Below are 14597 nucleotides of genomic sequence, written 5' to 3'. Positions count from 1 at the left end.
GACCCACAAACCATGAGATCATGACATGAGCCCAAGTCAGATGTTTGACTGAGTCACCCAGGTGTCCCCTTGCAGAAATCTTATAAATGATTTTTGTTTTTCTCTGTCTTAAGATTTTTTATTTTTTAAGAGTTTTAATGTTTATTTTGAGAGAGAGTGTACAGAAGTGTGGGGGGAGGGAGAGAGAATCCCAAGCAGGCTCCATATTGTCAGCACAGAGCCCAGAGTGGGACTCAATCTCATAAACTGCGAGATTATAACCTGAGCTGAAATCAAGAGTCAACATTTAACTGACTAAGCCACCCAGGCACCCCTTAAGATTTTATTTAAAAAATAAATTTTACTTATTTTTGAGAGACCAAGAGAGTATGAGTGGGGGAGGAGCAGATAGAGAGGGAAACAGAATCTGAAGCAGACTCCAGGCTTCGAGCTGTCAGCCAGCACGTAGCCCGACACGGGGCTTGAACTCATGAACTGTAAGATCATGACCTGAGCTGAAGTTGAACGCTTAACTGACTGAGCCACCCAGGCACCCCTTAAGATTTTAAGTAATCTCTACACTCAACACCCTACATGGGGCTCAAACTCACAACCCCAAAATCAAGAGTGTCACATGTACCAGCAACTGAGCCAGCCAGGTGCCCCAGAGGTTTTCTCTTAAAATCCTATTGACTATCACCTCTCTTAAAATTCCATTTATCCCTAATAAAGATAAATGATCTGTTCTTTTCTAATTATCCCACTAGATAGGATTGATAAGTGAACAGAGTTTAAATTGTGGCCATAGAGCTTGGCCATGCTCAGACTACTGGTCAGTCTATAGTGTTTACCTGACTTAATCCTGTGGGAGTGCTAGAATAACCACAGAACCAGCAGATTGCCTTTACTTTGTCTTTAAGAGGAATTTTTCTTCTTTGCACTATTCTGTGCCCTTAACTTTTGAACAGGCAACAAATTAGGGAAATGGTATAAAACTGTGTTTTCCTTTCTCCAAAGGATGATAATAGGCATACTACAAAGAAGACTTCACTTTAAAAAAGATTGGAAAATATTCTAACAGATTGCTTTACTGAGGACACCAGGGCAATTCCCATTAATACCTGAGTATAGGTTACCAGGTTGGAAAGTATCATTTTCAAGTAATGGCTTTCTCATTAACCTAGCTGCTTCTCCACCATTCCATGAAGGAGGTACAGATTTCTCAAGGAAAACCAGTGTTTTCTGACAATATTGTAAGAGTTTTAGTTTAAAAAGTTGATGTAAAACTCAGTAAGACTTTATGCCAAGTTAGATGTCACCTAGCTTCCTGTTAGGAGTAGGGACAGATACCAGATAATTAAAAGTAGAGAATAGCCATACACATTTTACCAATTTTTCCTACAAATTGGGAAGGTAAAATGTTTCATAGATTTACTTCACCCATTTTGCATATTCTCCTAGAGAATGGGCTTCATTGTCAGAGTTAGTAAAACCACCCATCTAGTTTTAATAGCATACTAAGTATACAAACATCTTGGAAGTTTGGGCATGGAAAGATAATGGAGTGTGATGGTGGGTATTTATTTCAGAAGCACTAAATTACATGGTAAACGGGGAAAATAACTCATTTGATAAGAGTTTACTATGGAAGTTAATTATTTTTTAAACAGTGAGCACTTTATTGTGTATATATTGTACTGATTGATATCTCTAAACATCGTTGGAGCAGTAGTTGGACAGAGTTTACTTCAAGAGATTTATGTTATGAGGACAACTAACACATTTTTTTTTTTTAATGTTTATTTTTGAGAGACAGAGGTGGAGTGTGAGCAGGGGAGGGACAGAAAGAGAGGGAGACACAGAATCCAAGGCAGGCTCCAGCCTCTGAGCTGTCAGCACAGAGCACGATATGGGGCTTGAACTCACAAGCTGTGAGATCATGACCTGAGCCAGAGTCGGATGCTTAACCGACTGAGCCACCCAGGTGCCCCAACTATGGAGGCTAATTAGCTTGTAACTTGTAACTGGTTCTTAGAGGGCTTCTTTTTATCTTACTTTATTTATTTTACTTTTTTTTTAAAGTAATCTCTACACCCAGTGTGGGGCTAGAACTTAAAATTTTGAGATCAAGAGTTCCATACTCCACTGACTGAGCCTGCCAGGTGCCCTTCTTAATGGACTTGTTTAGATTGTCCTACTAATTTATAATGTTTAGGAATTTCCTGTGCCTGTTCCTATCTTGAAGCAGAATTGCTAGACAGATAAAATTCTTTAGCCTGACTACCTGGCTCTAAGGCCTAATTGCCATATTCATGTTCTCGTAATAGCTAGTTAGGAGATAGTATTTAAGTTCTTTGGCTTGTGTTAAAAATGCTTAATGAAAGATGGCAGAGGTAGGCACATTATACCCAGTTCATGAATTGTTTGCACCCCCATAAGCCCCCCCCTTTTTAAAGTTTTTAATGTTTTATTTCTGAGAGAGACAGACAGCATGAGCAGGGGAGGGTCAGAGAGAGAGGGAGACACAGAATCTGAAACAGGCTCCAGGCTCTGAGCTATCAGCACAGAGCCCGATGCGGGGCTCGAACCCACGAACCGTGAGATCATGACCTGAGCCAAAGTTGGACGCTTAACCGACTGAACCACCCAGGCGCCCCCCCACCCCAATAAGCCCATTTTTAATCACTTGATATTCTGAGCTTTATGTGGTGCGTAGAGCTATTTATTAGCAGCTTGTCCTTCTAGGCATTTGACTTGTGAGTATATGCCAATATGGTAAAATACAGTGTCAATATAGCTGCAAATTTTAACATTATACTGGAGTAAAATAATTGGTTGTGGTATTGCTCAATTCTATATGTGCTAGAGCTGGCTGGAGTCTGTGGCGTGCTCATTGGTGAAAGTTGGTAAGGACTATGCTTTTCTCTCCACAGCTCTGTTGTGGGAAAGCTAGTCTCTTGAGCATTCTTGCTCTCTGGATGGATTGGGGTAATTTATCTTTTCATACTTTCTCAGCTTGCTAGTATTCTCTGACGAGTGGCCTAAAGATCCCAGGAACACTGGCTGAAGTCTCCAGTTGCCTCTGGCTGAGTAGATGGGAGCTTCTCATAAACAAAGGGCTACAGTAGCTAAAATGTCTTGATCTCAGTGATCCAGAATGACTTTCAGAAGAGAAACATTCAGCCTTCTGATCACTGAAGGTGTAAACCACAGACACTGTAAGACTATACAGTCTAAGTCTAGATTACACATGAATTAGACTGTAGTCACTGGCTTTATATTTCTGCCCAGTTCAGATATTAACTGACTTAGCATCTGGCCTGTTCTACCTCAGAATATAGGTTATTCAACAGACATTTATTGGAATTTTTGACTAGTTAGAAGATCTCCTTAGTATTCTCAATACTGAGTAATTTTTGCTTGCAGAAACTGAAGGCTCAGAAGAGGAGGATAAAGAGAATGACAAGGCTGAAGAAACACCAAATGAATCAATTCTTGAAAACAAGGTAAATTATTATTTGTTCAGTATCAATTTCTGCTTTCTTTTTGTAGGACTGTAGCTTACTAGGGTATGCCTGATTATTATCATAGCTTTTTCTTGGTTATACATTTAAATTTGTAATCTAAAGATGCCTGTCTTGTACTTCTGCCTAATACCAATGATTTGGATATACTTTTTAGTCTCTTCAAGAAAGTGAAGAGGAGGAGATTGGGAATCTAGAGCTTGCCTGGGATATGCTGGATTTAGCAAAGATTATTTTTAAAAGGTAAAACTTTTGGTGTGTATAGGCTCAAGTTGGGAGTTCAGAGGTTGAAAATAGAATACCAGTAAGGTTTGGACAAATGATGTTAAGGTTTCTGATCATCTTTTCTTTCTTTTAGGCAAGAAACAAAAGAAGCTCAGCTTTATGCTGCACAGGCACATCTTAAACTTGGAGAAGTTAGTGTTGAATCTGGTAATACATTTTTTATTTTACTCCCTCCTTTAATGTGCCCCCCCCCATTCTTCTTCTAATTCTTTAGCTTGATTGGTCATAAGTTGTGGGCATCTGGCTTTAAAGGATAATTTAGGTTCCTATAGCTCCTAGAACTGTGAACAATCTCCTCTAACTAAAGTCTTTAAGTAGTTTTTGTCTTTTTTTTTTTTTCCCCCTGATATTTTTTATAGTCAAGGATCCTGGAGATGCTACAAAGAAATTGAAATGTAAAACAGGAGAGCATTCCTGTAGAATAATCTAAAATTCAGAAATATTATATTAAAACCTGTCTGTTTGCTTAGTATTCTTTTTCTCTTTATTAGAGAATTATGTCCAAGCTGTGGAGGAGTTCCAGGCCTGCCTAAACCTTCAAGAACAGTATCTGGAAGCCCATGACCGTCTCCTTGCAGAGACCCACTATCAGCTGGGCTTGGCCTATGGGTACAACTCTCAGTATGATGAGGCAGTGGCACAGTTTAGCAAATCTATTGAAGTCATTGAGAAGAGAATGGGTGAGTGAGCTACTTAATGCTAAGCTTGGTGGATCCAGTAATGGGCAAGATTTTTAAAAAATGGGTCCTTTTGTGGTAACTATTACTGATCACTTTAGCCTGTTCTTTGTAGCTGTACTAAGTGAGCAGATGAAGGAGGCTGATGGATCTTCTACTGAATATGAGAAAGAAATTGAGGAGCTGAAGGAACTGCTACCTGAAATTAGAGAGAAGATAGAAGATGCAAAAGAGTCCCAGCATAGTGGGAATGTAGCTGAATTGGCTCTGAAAGCAACTCTGGTTGGTTTGGTTTCTTTTTAAAGTTTTGGTAATTGTATAATATTGTTGGAAGGCATCATGGTATTAGTGTTCCATTTGTCTAGGAACCATGACGTGATTTCTAGGGAGCTGGTTGTTTGAAGGAATGTGAGAATTTATCTAATTACTCCTATCAAATAGTATAACGCTTAAGAATAGACGCTCTAGAGCCAAACTGGTTTGAGTTCTGCATCTGCGGCTTACTATGTGTGACCACAGGCATGTTATTTAACATTTCTTTGCCTTAGTTGGCTCATCTATAAAATGGGGATAATAGTACCTATATGTTAAAGTACTTAATGACAGTATGAATGATGTTTGCTTTTAATAAATGTAAGCTATTACTTCCATCTCTGAGAACTCCTGTTTAGATTAGCAAAGTATTGATGGTTTTTAGCCCCACATTTACTGGCTCTCCTTTTGGCTGCTGGAATGTCAGGGAGCTTCCTACCCTGCTGGTGATTACATGATACAGAGGGGTTAATTTAACATCTATGCTGCATAAGCTCCCAGTTTTAGGGTGGCAGGTATCGGTAGAGGCAGGTGAACGATACTGCTTCTATAAGGAAGCCCACTAGTATTTGAGGTCTTAATCGGTTGGATGGTCAGTAACGTTGTAAGATTGTGGGTGACCTGGTGGGTTCTATCCCGGGCCCCACTGGGTCTGTCACCTCCCAAACAGGTGGAGAGCTCTACTTCAGGTTTCACTCCTAGTGGAGGAGGCACTTCCGTCTCCATGGTGAGTATGCGGGTGATTTTTGTCACTATTAGGCCTGTTTGTCTCATATGTAGCTGTACATTGCTAACAAAGTCCTTTTTGCCAGGTTGCCAGTAGAAAGCCAACAGATGGTGCTTCCTCATCTAATTGTGTGACTGATATTTCCCACCTTGTCAGAAAGAAGGTAAATCTACATGTCATTTTTGTGTTTCCAGTCTGCTTTTTTATTTTTCCTTCAAATGATAACATAGGAAATGCATACCCTAATATTTGGTGCAATAAGACATTCATTTTGCATAGTTGGTGAGCATTTGAGTGAAAGTAGTTTTCACTTGAATATGTCTTCTAACAAAAATTTCCAGGCCTCTTTTGGCCCAGGACAATCAAATCAGAAAAGTTGCTGAGGAGACTTGGTCACGTGGCTCATCTTGGGAAGTTGGGAGGTTTTCTTTGGCAGTAGTCATTCAGCAGCAGACCTGCTGATACTTAAACTCCTAAGTTTGCCTTCTGCCTATAGTTACAATAGTTTTTTTTCTCTTGTGGGAGATTGATACCTTTGTTTCTGACTCCCAGACTTGTGGTTTGGGTATTGTTTAGATCTACTCCTCACACTACCCCACCTTTTCACTAGAGAGGCTGAATTGGTATGTTGGGGCAGACCAGTTTATTGAATTGAGCTCAGGTTGGCACCTGCCTCTGTGGCCATGGGAGAAGACCCTTAGAGCCATGGGATCCTGTTGCAAAACCCTGGGGTGGCAGTGGTGGGAGAGGAGAGGAGTGAAGGGACTATTAAAAAGTTCTGCAGTTCTTTTAAAAATATTCAGCACATTTGTGAAGCCTTCACAATTATATCTTCAGAGGAAACCAGATGAAGAGAGTCCCCGAAAAGATGATGCAAAGAAAGCCAAACAAGAGCTGGAGGTGAATGGAGGCGGTGGGGATGCAGTCTCCAGTGGAAATGAAGTTTCAGAAAGCATGGAGGAGGAGGTGGGCAGTTAAGAGGGCTTGGACTCTTGCCTTATTTCCTCTTGTTCTCGGGGCCAGGGGAAATTAGACCTCCTAAAGTGCATGTTCCTCACCTTGAGCCTGTTTGTTTTTATAAGGGTTGCATTCAATTAATCCACTGTGCAGGAAACAGTTTGGTTATGGAATGTAGGATGTCCCATTCATAGATGGAAACTATATACTTACCACAGGTCCCACTCTAATGAATGTATGAGAAGGTATTTAATTTGCAATGAATGTGTGAGAAGGTATTTAATTGGCAAGACCATTGGGTTACTTCTGCTTCCTCCTTTCTAGGTAACCTATTAAACATTGTCTCGGTCAGCCCTATTCTAGAAAATTTAGGAAATGGCCTTCTACTTTGTCATCATTGCCCTGTTATTCGTGTAGGGAGCAAAGCAAGGTTTTAAGAGACCTGTTCACTTTCTCTAAGGCCTCTACTCAATTATATAAGACAGAACATCTTAAACTAGGTAGGGTCATTTATGCCCAGGCTCCCTGTTTATCTTCCAGGCGAATCAGGCTGAAAGCCGGGCAGCAGTGGAGGGGACAGTGGAGGCCGGAGCTACAGTTGAAAGCACTGCATGTTAAAAGAGGGCACAGAGCCTTCCTCCTGAGGGAAAGTGTTTTTGTATATAATGTATTTTTTCACTTTGGGGGGATTCTTTTTGTATAACTTCAATAAAGATTGTAAGCAAAGGTTGAGGCTTTGATGATTTTTTTCTTAAACATTGGCTGAATCTGTGCCTTGGAGCACTCCAGGTTTTATATAGTGGCCAAAGGGACCCCCCCCCAACCCCCTTTCTGTACTGATTTCTGTTAGTTCTCATCCAAATTTGTCTAATGTGGAGGTGATCAAATCAAGCATGGCTTATAGGCCCTTTGTCTTCCAATGGTGCTATACTTTTTCCATTTAAATACTAAATTCAGCTATGTTGCAAACCTTCAGTGGTGCTGTCCCTTCATGGGGGCTACAAAAACAACTTGGTGAAGATCTTGCTCTTTGGTGCTGATACTTCTGTTGATGGACTTTATGAGTGGAAACGGCCTCTGAGCCAGGCCTTGGATGATACTTTTATCCACTTAGTCTCCAACTGGTGGCAAATAATCCTGTCTGGAAAAAGGACTCTGAAGAAAACTTGTGAGGGGAGTGATGGGGGGTAAAGTGGTCCTTGAGGAAAACTGTGCTAATTACAGAGGATTAAGCTTTCTGGTTCGAAAGGGGCTGAGGGACAGACCCTTTGGATGTGCTTGGGAGAATCTGTGGAGAGGCTGGTTGATGGGAGTTTTGTTTTCTGTACAGAAAGGCTGAAATATATCTTATCAACTTGAATCTGAATTGTTACCCGTCTGCAGTTTTGACTTCTCAAATAAAGATGCTAAAAAAAGCTCTTGGTCTGGACTTGTGTTTAAAGATCTTGAGGGGGATCCCTGGCTGCCTAGAGCATTTCTGTCTGGGAAGTGGGATTGAAAGGCAGAAACTGCCCAATTCTGGCTGCCCAGCCCAAGGGTGCTCATGCTCAGGACTGGGGACTGGTGCTAAAGCCATCCCATTGGGACCTCACTGATGCCCAGGATGTAAGGTAAATGGGAGAGCCTCCTTATGTGAGCTGCGTCTGACCTGACTGACCCTTAGTTTACTTGTTATGTACCAGGCACTCTTTGGATCTGAATTCCAAACAGTGCCTGCCCTACATTACCTAAAGGGGTTTATTTAATTCTGACCATCCTTAGGGCTACTTTGCCACACTAGACAGACTGTAGGTCAGAACCTGCCATTTTAATATCCAATGTCAGAGGCAGTTTTTCAGTTTGCATTTTGTTCCCTAAATAGAAAATGGAGTTTTTCTGGGCTGATTGATTATGGTAACTCATGGCTGCAGATTTTCCTAAAGTTGCCTTCGTATTGCATGTACCAAGTCCTAAGAGTTTTGGGCCTTTGACCTTTTGTGTGACAGGGTCTGGGGCTAGGCCTAATACCAAATTCAGCCAGATTTCACAAGTGACCCTCTAAATGTATAAGATAGGGAGGGGTGTTCCTAGTTTATGGGGACTTTTAGAGCTTGCGCAGCTTTCTAGAGGATAGCCTGAGGTAGCTTGAATTTGAATTAGTGTGGCAATAAGAGGCTTTAGCAAAAAAATAAGGGGATAAGTTTATCAAATTCCTTTAATGAATTAAAGACTACCCTTGCTTATCTTTGAAAGGATTTAGATGCCAGGCAATATTGCAAATAACTTTTTTACAAAAGGAAAACGAGTATTTGTGAAAGGTGGTAAAGCTGTTGAAGCTCATATCTTGAGCTTTTATCTGCTACCTGCTCCTAGACCCTCAGAAGGTATAATAGTAAAACTACAGGCCTGGCAACAAACTTCACATCCTCCATCTGTGCATGTTAAGCTACTTCTGCCCATATTTTCCTAGACTCAAAGCCAGAGGGGGGAGGGTCAAACCCTCATCTCAATCCTTGACTGCTGAGGGGCTCTTCTGTGGGAGGAGGGGGATCAACAAAGCCAGCTTTTGGGGCAAGGGAGCTGGCTTCCGGTGAAGGTGAGCTGGACATCTATGGAAGAGGGAGAAGAAAGATCTTTTAAGAGGTTTATGTCTGGACTACCCAATGTAAAACCAAGTTAACCTCATTGTACTCTGATTTCCTTCTGTTTACACTGTTGATCTACTTAATAGGATGTATGAGGGTTAAATGAGTTCATTCACAGCAGTTGATAACTTGGCACATGGTGGTCAACAAATGCTGGCAATTAACCACACCAATCACACCTGTGGTGTCCCTAGCTCCATGTGGGCCCTCACCAGAGGTGGGTACTGGTATTCCTGGGCACTTGCTGGATTGATCTCTGCCAGTGTCTGGACACCTGCATCTCTTGCATTAACCAGTCGCAGAAAGAGCTCAGCCTGACCTACCTGGAGAGAGATGACATAGTACTGACTGCATCCGGACCTGGAGTAGACCCAGTCCCTGTCCTCCACACTCACCTGGGGAATCCCATTCAGCTGCCCAAGGCTAAGCCTGGAGTTCAGAGGAAGGGCCCGAAGTGGAAGACGCCAACGTCCACTTAACACCCTTTGCTCCTGATCAAATAACACCAGTGAGGTCCAAGCCTTTGGCTGTGGTGTCCTAGCCCATGCCAGCCGCTGCCAGGCCTGTAGCTCACAGATCAAGGATACTGATGGTGAAGGTGGCAGTCTGTAACAACCAAAACAAGGTGTCAGAACTGATCTCCCTTCCTAGGATAGCTCTCACAGCCAGTGGCCCTGTATACACATGAGAAAACTCAGCAGAATGAGGGAAAAGCCTCAAGTTGTGGCACCAAAGTAATCTCCACCTACTAACCTGGGTACAGGCTGCCTGCTGGCAAGGATGGCACAGTTGCCCATGGGCCCAGGAGCTGGAGTTGGGGGCAAGCAAAGGGCTGGGGGCAATGCTGTGGCCCCTCCTGTATCCTGTCCATCTCGAGTCAAACCAGTCAGTAGTTGCACCCAAATCCAAGAAGCCTCAAGTCCCCGAAGGAAGTCATAGAAAATGACCAGGCCAGCCCTGAAGAATACAGGTCTCAGCTGGCACCTATACATACACACACCACCAACTCCTCTGACACCAGCGCCCCCTCCCGGCCCGCCCAGCTTGTCCTAGTGGGTCTCTCCTTAATCAGAAGTAGTGGCCTAATCACAGAGGATGTCAAAAGCAGCAGCAGGCCTCACCCAGGGTCATAAGGTGCAGGGCCCAGAACATCAGAAGTAGGCAGAAGGAAGTGTGCATCCAGGCCTAGGTTTCTGGTCATGGTTCCAGGAAGCTGCGGCTGTGGGTGGGGGAAGAGTGGACTCCGGAAAGCCTCCCAGGTGCCAATGCTTCCCCAGCTGCACAAGACAGAACTGCCAGCCACCCTCCCCCACCAAACCCCTGGGTGCTCACAGCCTCTTCTGTGCCACTCAATAGGACACCTGTGGGGTGTGGAATCGGTGGCAGTGGGGGAGCCACCCGGGGTGGCAGGCGTGGGGGTTCTTCCCTCCTTAGGCTTGGCCTGGGATTCGCCGCAGGTCGAAGCTCCCTAGGCCCTGGGAGCATAATTAAGAGTAGGGCACCCCTGAGCAGGAAGCAGCAAGTAACAGCGGTGAGATAACCCTCCCCTGGGGAGCCAAACCCATGGCGGGTGCATGGACACCTGGAGATGCACTTGTACAGGACGGACAGGACATAAACACGCGCGCCTCATTCCCCATGCAGGATCCCTCTAACCCCTCTTCTGATCTCGGTCTGCTGAAGAGAGTTAGGTGGCCTGGGAAGAGGGTACTCGCTGACCCCAGGACGCAGGGCCTGTGCCTCTCTGCATCTGCAAGGCCAGGATTTCTGCCTCCAGGCGCCGGTTTTCAGCTTCCACTACTAGAAGTTCACCCAGGGCGGCCGCATCTGCCCTTCTTCCTGCGATGATGAAAAGTCCGACCTGTCACCTCTGACCTTTGGTGACCAGCTGGTGCGATTCTGAGCAGCTCTCCAGCTTTAGGTCTCTCTGGACATGGCTAGACTCGTCAGGTAACATTCTAGCAATTACCACAAAGACCACCCAGGTTTTCTACCTCTGAGATTTTGCTCGGGTGGTCCCCATGCCAAAGACACTTCCCTCAACCGCCCTTTTCTCCTCCCACAATTAAGACCACCGCTTCCCAAAGGCTCTCCTAGCTGGCCCTCCTCCTGTTCACCCCTGCGAGTCCGCGACCGCCGCAGCTCCAGTGCTGAGGCCTCCACTTGCAACTGACATATCTGGCCCAGAACGCCGGGGTCCCGGCCCCCTCCTCGAACATAGGCCTCGCGCAGGGCTCTAGGGAGGGAGTAGGGGACAAAAAGGCAGCCGTCTTTCCAGAACTGATAGTGCTTCTCCCATACCGTCCCCCGGGCCCCAGACCTCACCCAATCTCGGCAGTCAGAGTCCCTGAGTTCGCCTGTAGTACCGGACAACAGAGTTCTGCCTCTCGCAAGGGGTTGAGCCCGGTCCTGGGGTAGAGGGATACCGGCGCGGAAAAGGCATTACAGACTGACCCAGACGCCAGTCCTCCGGAAACCCCGCCCCTTCCGACCTACCACTCGGAGCTTTGCAGCGGCTTAGTGGCTTAGGCCTCGCGCGTCCCGCCCCCCGGAGGCTCTCGCCCCGGCCCCGCCCCCAGGCCCCGCCCCCAAGGCGGCTCAGCTGCGCTACCGAATTCCCAGAGCAGGGTCTCACCCGGACTCCGGCTGTAGCTGCTGAAGTTGCGCCCCTAGCATCTCTAGAACTCCCCGTGTTCGCCCAGCTTCTGCCCTGAGTTCTCGAAGCTCCCGCTCCAGGCCGATAAGGCGTGATACTCCGCCCCGGGTCTGGGCCAAACCTTGGAGTTGTTGGCTCAGTTCTGAGGCGGTAAGGGATCGAGTCGCATCGGGGCCAACAAATTCAAATCCCAAGGGGGAGGGGCGGAGCGGGTCCCCTTCCTTTCCCCCTCACCCTCGCTGCGTCGTTCCAGGGCAAGGCTCAGTGCCTTCGTCTCCACCAACCGCTTTGCATGAGTCCCTTGCAGCGCCCGAAGCCGCTCTGCTGGGCTTCCAGCAGCTTCGTGGGTGGGGCTCTGAGTCGGCGCCTCACAACGCCTTCGGAGCCCTTCTGATCTCCGGGGGACCTCTGTTATCCAGGGTCGCATTTCCTGTAGATAAAGCCACAGCCGCTGCACCTGGAGATAACAGGAACCCGCGATCTCAGTGTTAGGGGTAATTTGACCTATGATCTGCCCGATCTGGAGGCTTGGGAAGGACGCCGAGTTTCGAGCGGAGGGTACCTCCTCCGTTAGCTTCTTCAGAGCCAATTTGCTGGCCTCTTGGTCTGAGAGGCCCTGGTGTTCTTGTGGCACAACCTGGTGACAGGGTGTGGGATGAGATAATGCTCAAAGAGTTGCTTGAATACCCGCCCGGTTGGCCAGAGGCGGCCTGCTGAGGGGTGTGCACCAGGTGTTACCTCTTGGGTCAGACGGCCAATGCAGAAGCGCTGAGTGTGCGTGGCCAGCAGGGCCCCGGAGCGGAAAACCATGTCACAGGACCCACAGGACAGGAGCCCCGGCTCCCCAGAGTAGGAGGCCATGGAGTGGGACTCCTTTCCTGACACCAGCCAAGACCTGCAAAAGACAGGGCAGAGGGCAGGGGAACGGGAGAGGAGGATGAAACAGAAAGCCAGAGGCAGAGAGGAAAGGCCAGGTTAACTTGAGTTTACAAGATTATGTTTGGGGAGGAGATTTAGCTCCCTGGGCAGCAACTACAAGTCTAGGCAGGTCTGGAGCATGGGCAGGGGAAAGCAGGCCACTTTGAGGAGCCGCCCCTCGTTTGAAAAAGTGTCACAAAGTCTGCCCCACCTCATTACATTAAGTATGAGGCAAGTCCCTTTCAACATCTTTTGTTTCTCTGCCTATATAAAAAGAAACAAACAGCTGTCTCCTAGGCTGGCTGGGCCCCTATCACTGCCTATCACTGGCCATTTAATAGCCTCCAGCAGGGAAGTGTCACCTTGTTCATTCTTGTTTTGTCCCAAGTGGATGTTACCCAAGTTAGCGCCATTCTCCATTCTAGGGAACACCCGGGAAAGGAAGCAGCTGTCTGCCCTTCTGGGCTTTCTGCCAGGAAAATTGTCTTTCCTCTAGGCTGAAAAGCTTTTCCTTGCCCTGTGCCTCTCTGGAAGCAACCACAGCTTTTGCATAACCAAGTCACACAAAGGCCAGCAGTCTCTCCCTAACACCAATTCCCTGTTCCTGTTTTTTTGGGTTTTGTTTTGCTTGGCTATAGAGGGAAGATAGTCCACACAAGCCAAGGAACGAAAGTTCAGGGAGAACATTATAAATCTATCAGATGAGGGTAAGCCTTCACCTAGGCTGGCCAGGGGCAAGGGAGGCTCTTCCTGCAGGTCAGATCTCTCTGCCACCTCCCCCAAATATATGCAGCCATAAGAGGCAGGAGCTCTGAGTTACCCCAGGTTTCCAAACTCCCTTTTCTAAACAAGACAGAGACTTATGGTAGCAGCCCCCACCCCCACCATGTAAGGCCAAGATAGGACCAGCAACAGCTTGTAAAGTGTTGAAAGCATGTGCTCTCAGTCCAGCTTAATTCCAAGTGAGAAAAAGGACACGTTTTTAGAAATCTGTTCAGTAAAAGATAGTTAGGGGAAAAGCCCAAGGCTAAACAGGGATGATAGCTCTCTCAACCAGTTTCTCATTTCTGGTTTAATACTTTTGCAACTTAATTCATGTTATAGTATTTCACAGATTTTAAGATGCACCTTTTCCCACATTTCAACACTGAAATCAGGATCGACAATGTAGTATCATAACTGCCAAGTTTTCTTGTTACTACATAAGAGAATGTCTTCAAATATATTCAATGAAATATGACACAGTTTTTATTGCTCAAACATTTCCACTTGGACTGCTTGTACCCTGTAGCAGGAGAGACTATGTAATAGTGTGGCAGATAGGGTTTCTGCCTTCCGAACCGTTAGATTCCCGCAAATGTCATGCTAGTCTGTCTCTAGGCCTCTACCCCTTCAAAAGACACTATGAGTTAGTCCTCTTCCTAACATGCAGTCAAGCCTGTTATTCTGCTGTTGGTCTCCCATTAGAGTATGATCTTGGACATCTACAGCCACTGTAGGGAGGGCCAAAGAGTACCAGTGTCAGGATCTGTTTGGTTTAACTTCTACCTGGTCCATAAAATTTTGGACTAAGGTTTTATTTTTTAATGTAACTGTTTCTTTTCTTTCCTACTGGGCTGGGCACTCTCTGCATCCCCAGAGCCTTGCAAAATGCCTGGGCTGTACAAGGAGAGCTGGGGAAGTGTACGTTGAATGAAAAACTGTGCTCCCTCCACTTGTCACTCAGTACTCGCTCAAACACTCTCCCATGTTCTTATTTAGCAGGAAAACTGAGACACAGACCTTCCTTAAAATATACACACTGGTAAACAGCTAGGCAGTAAAAATCAGTTTCAGGAAGGAAACTTGGGTTTCTGATTTTATTACTGGTAATTTATTGCACAAGTTTTTTCGCATCAGAAAAGTTATCTGCTGAAAGGAGAAACAGGTGTATCTGAA

General features: G+C 45.7%; 2 protein-coding genes across 6 annotated transcripts in view; one reads left to right on the top strand and one right to left on the bottom strand.

The window, feature by feature from the left end:
- The window catches only part of LOC120247076 (nuclear autoantigenic sperm protein), a 43644-nt gene extending 36456 nt beyond the window's left edge, over nt 1-7188 (top strand). For 4 of the 5 annotated variants that reach the window (XM_039254808.1, XM_039254809.1, XM_039254812.1 and 1 more), the window contains 9 exons: nt 3406-3485; nt 3661-3746; nt 3862-3935; nt 4280-4468; nt 4581-4747; nt 5448-5504; nt 5590-5667; nt 6342-6470; nt 7002-7188. In XM_039254808.1, coding sequence (XP_039110739.1) covers nt 3406-3485; nt 3661-3746; nt 3862-3935; nt 4280-4468; nt 4581-4747; nt 5448-5504; nt 5590-5667; nt 6342-6470; nt 7002-7079 — 938 coding nt within the window. In that variant the 3' untranslated portion in view covers nt 7080-7188. The remainder of the gene's footprint in view (nt 1-3405; nt 3486-3660; nt 3747-3861; nt 3936-4279; nt 4469-4580; nt 4748-5447; nt 5505-5589; nt 5668-6341; nt 6471-7001) is intronic. The other variant, XM_039254810.1, reaches the window with a different exon arrangement.
- Nucleotides 7189-8637: 1449 nt separating this feature from the next.
- Nucleotides 8638-12616, bottom strand: CCDC17 (coiled-coil domain containing 17). Its single transcript, XM_039254825.1, is given in 14 exon segments — nt 8638-8959; nt 8961-9049; nt 9298-9408; nt 9481-9691; nt 9839-10042; nt 10207-10304; nt 10445-10560; nt 10805-10924; nt 11203-11321; nt 11411-11494; nt 11721-11883; nt 11976-12198; nt 12304-12378; nt 12480-12616. Coding segments are annotated over 14 exon segments (1809 nt in total). The 5' UTR covers nt 12603-12616; the 3' UTR covers nt 8638-8886.
- Between the last annotated feature and the right edge of the window lie 1981 nt (nt 12617-14597).

Source organism: Hyaena hyaena, unplaced genomic scaffold, assembly GCF_003009895.1.
Source record: "Hyaena hyaena isolate Hyena2069 unplaced genomic scaffold, ASM300989v1 scaffold_503, whole genome shotgun sequence".
NCBI lineage: Eukaryota > Metazoa > Chordata > Mammalia > Carnivora > Hyaenidae > Hyaena > Hyaena hyaena.
Note: the sequence above shows the minus strand (reverse complement) of the source record. Positions and strands in the feature narration are given on the sequence as shown.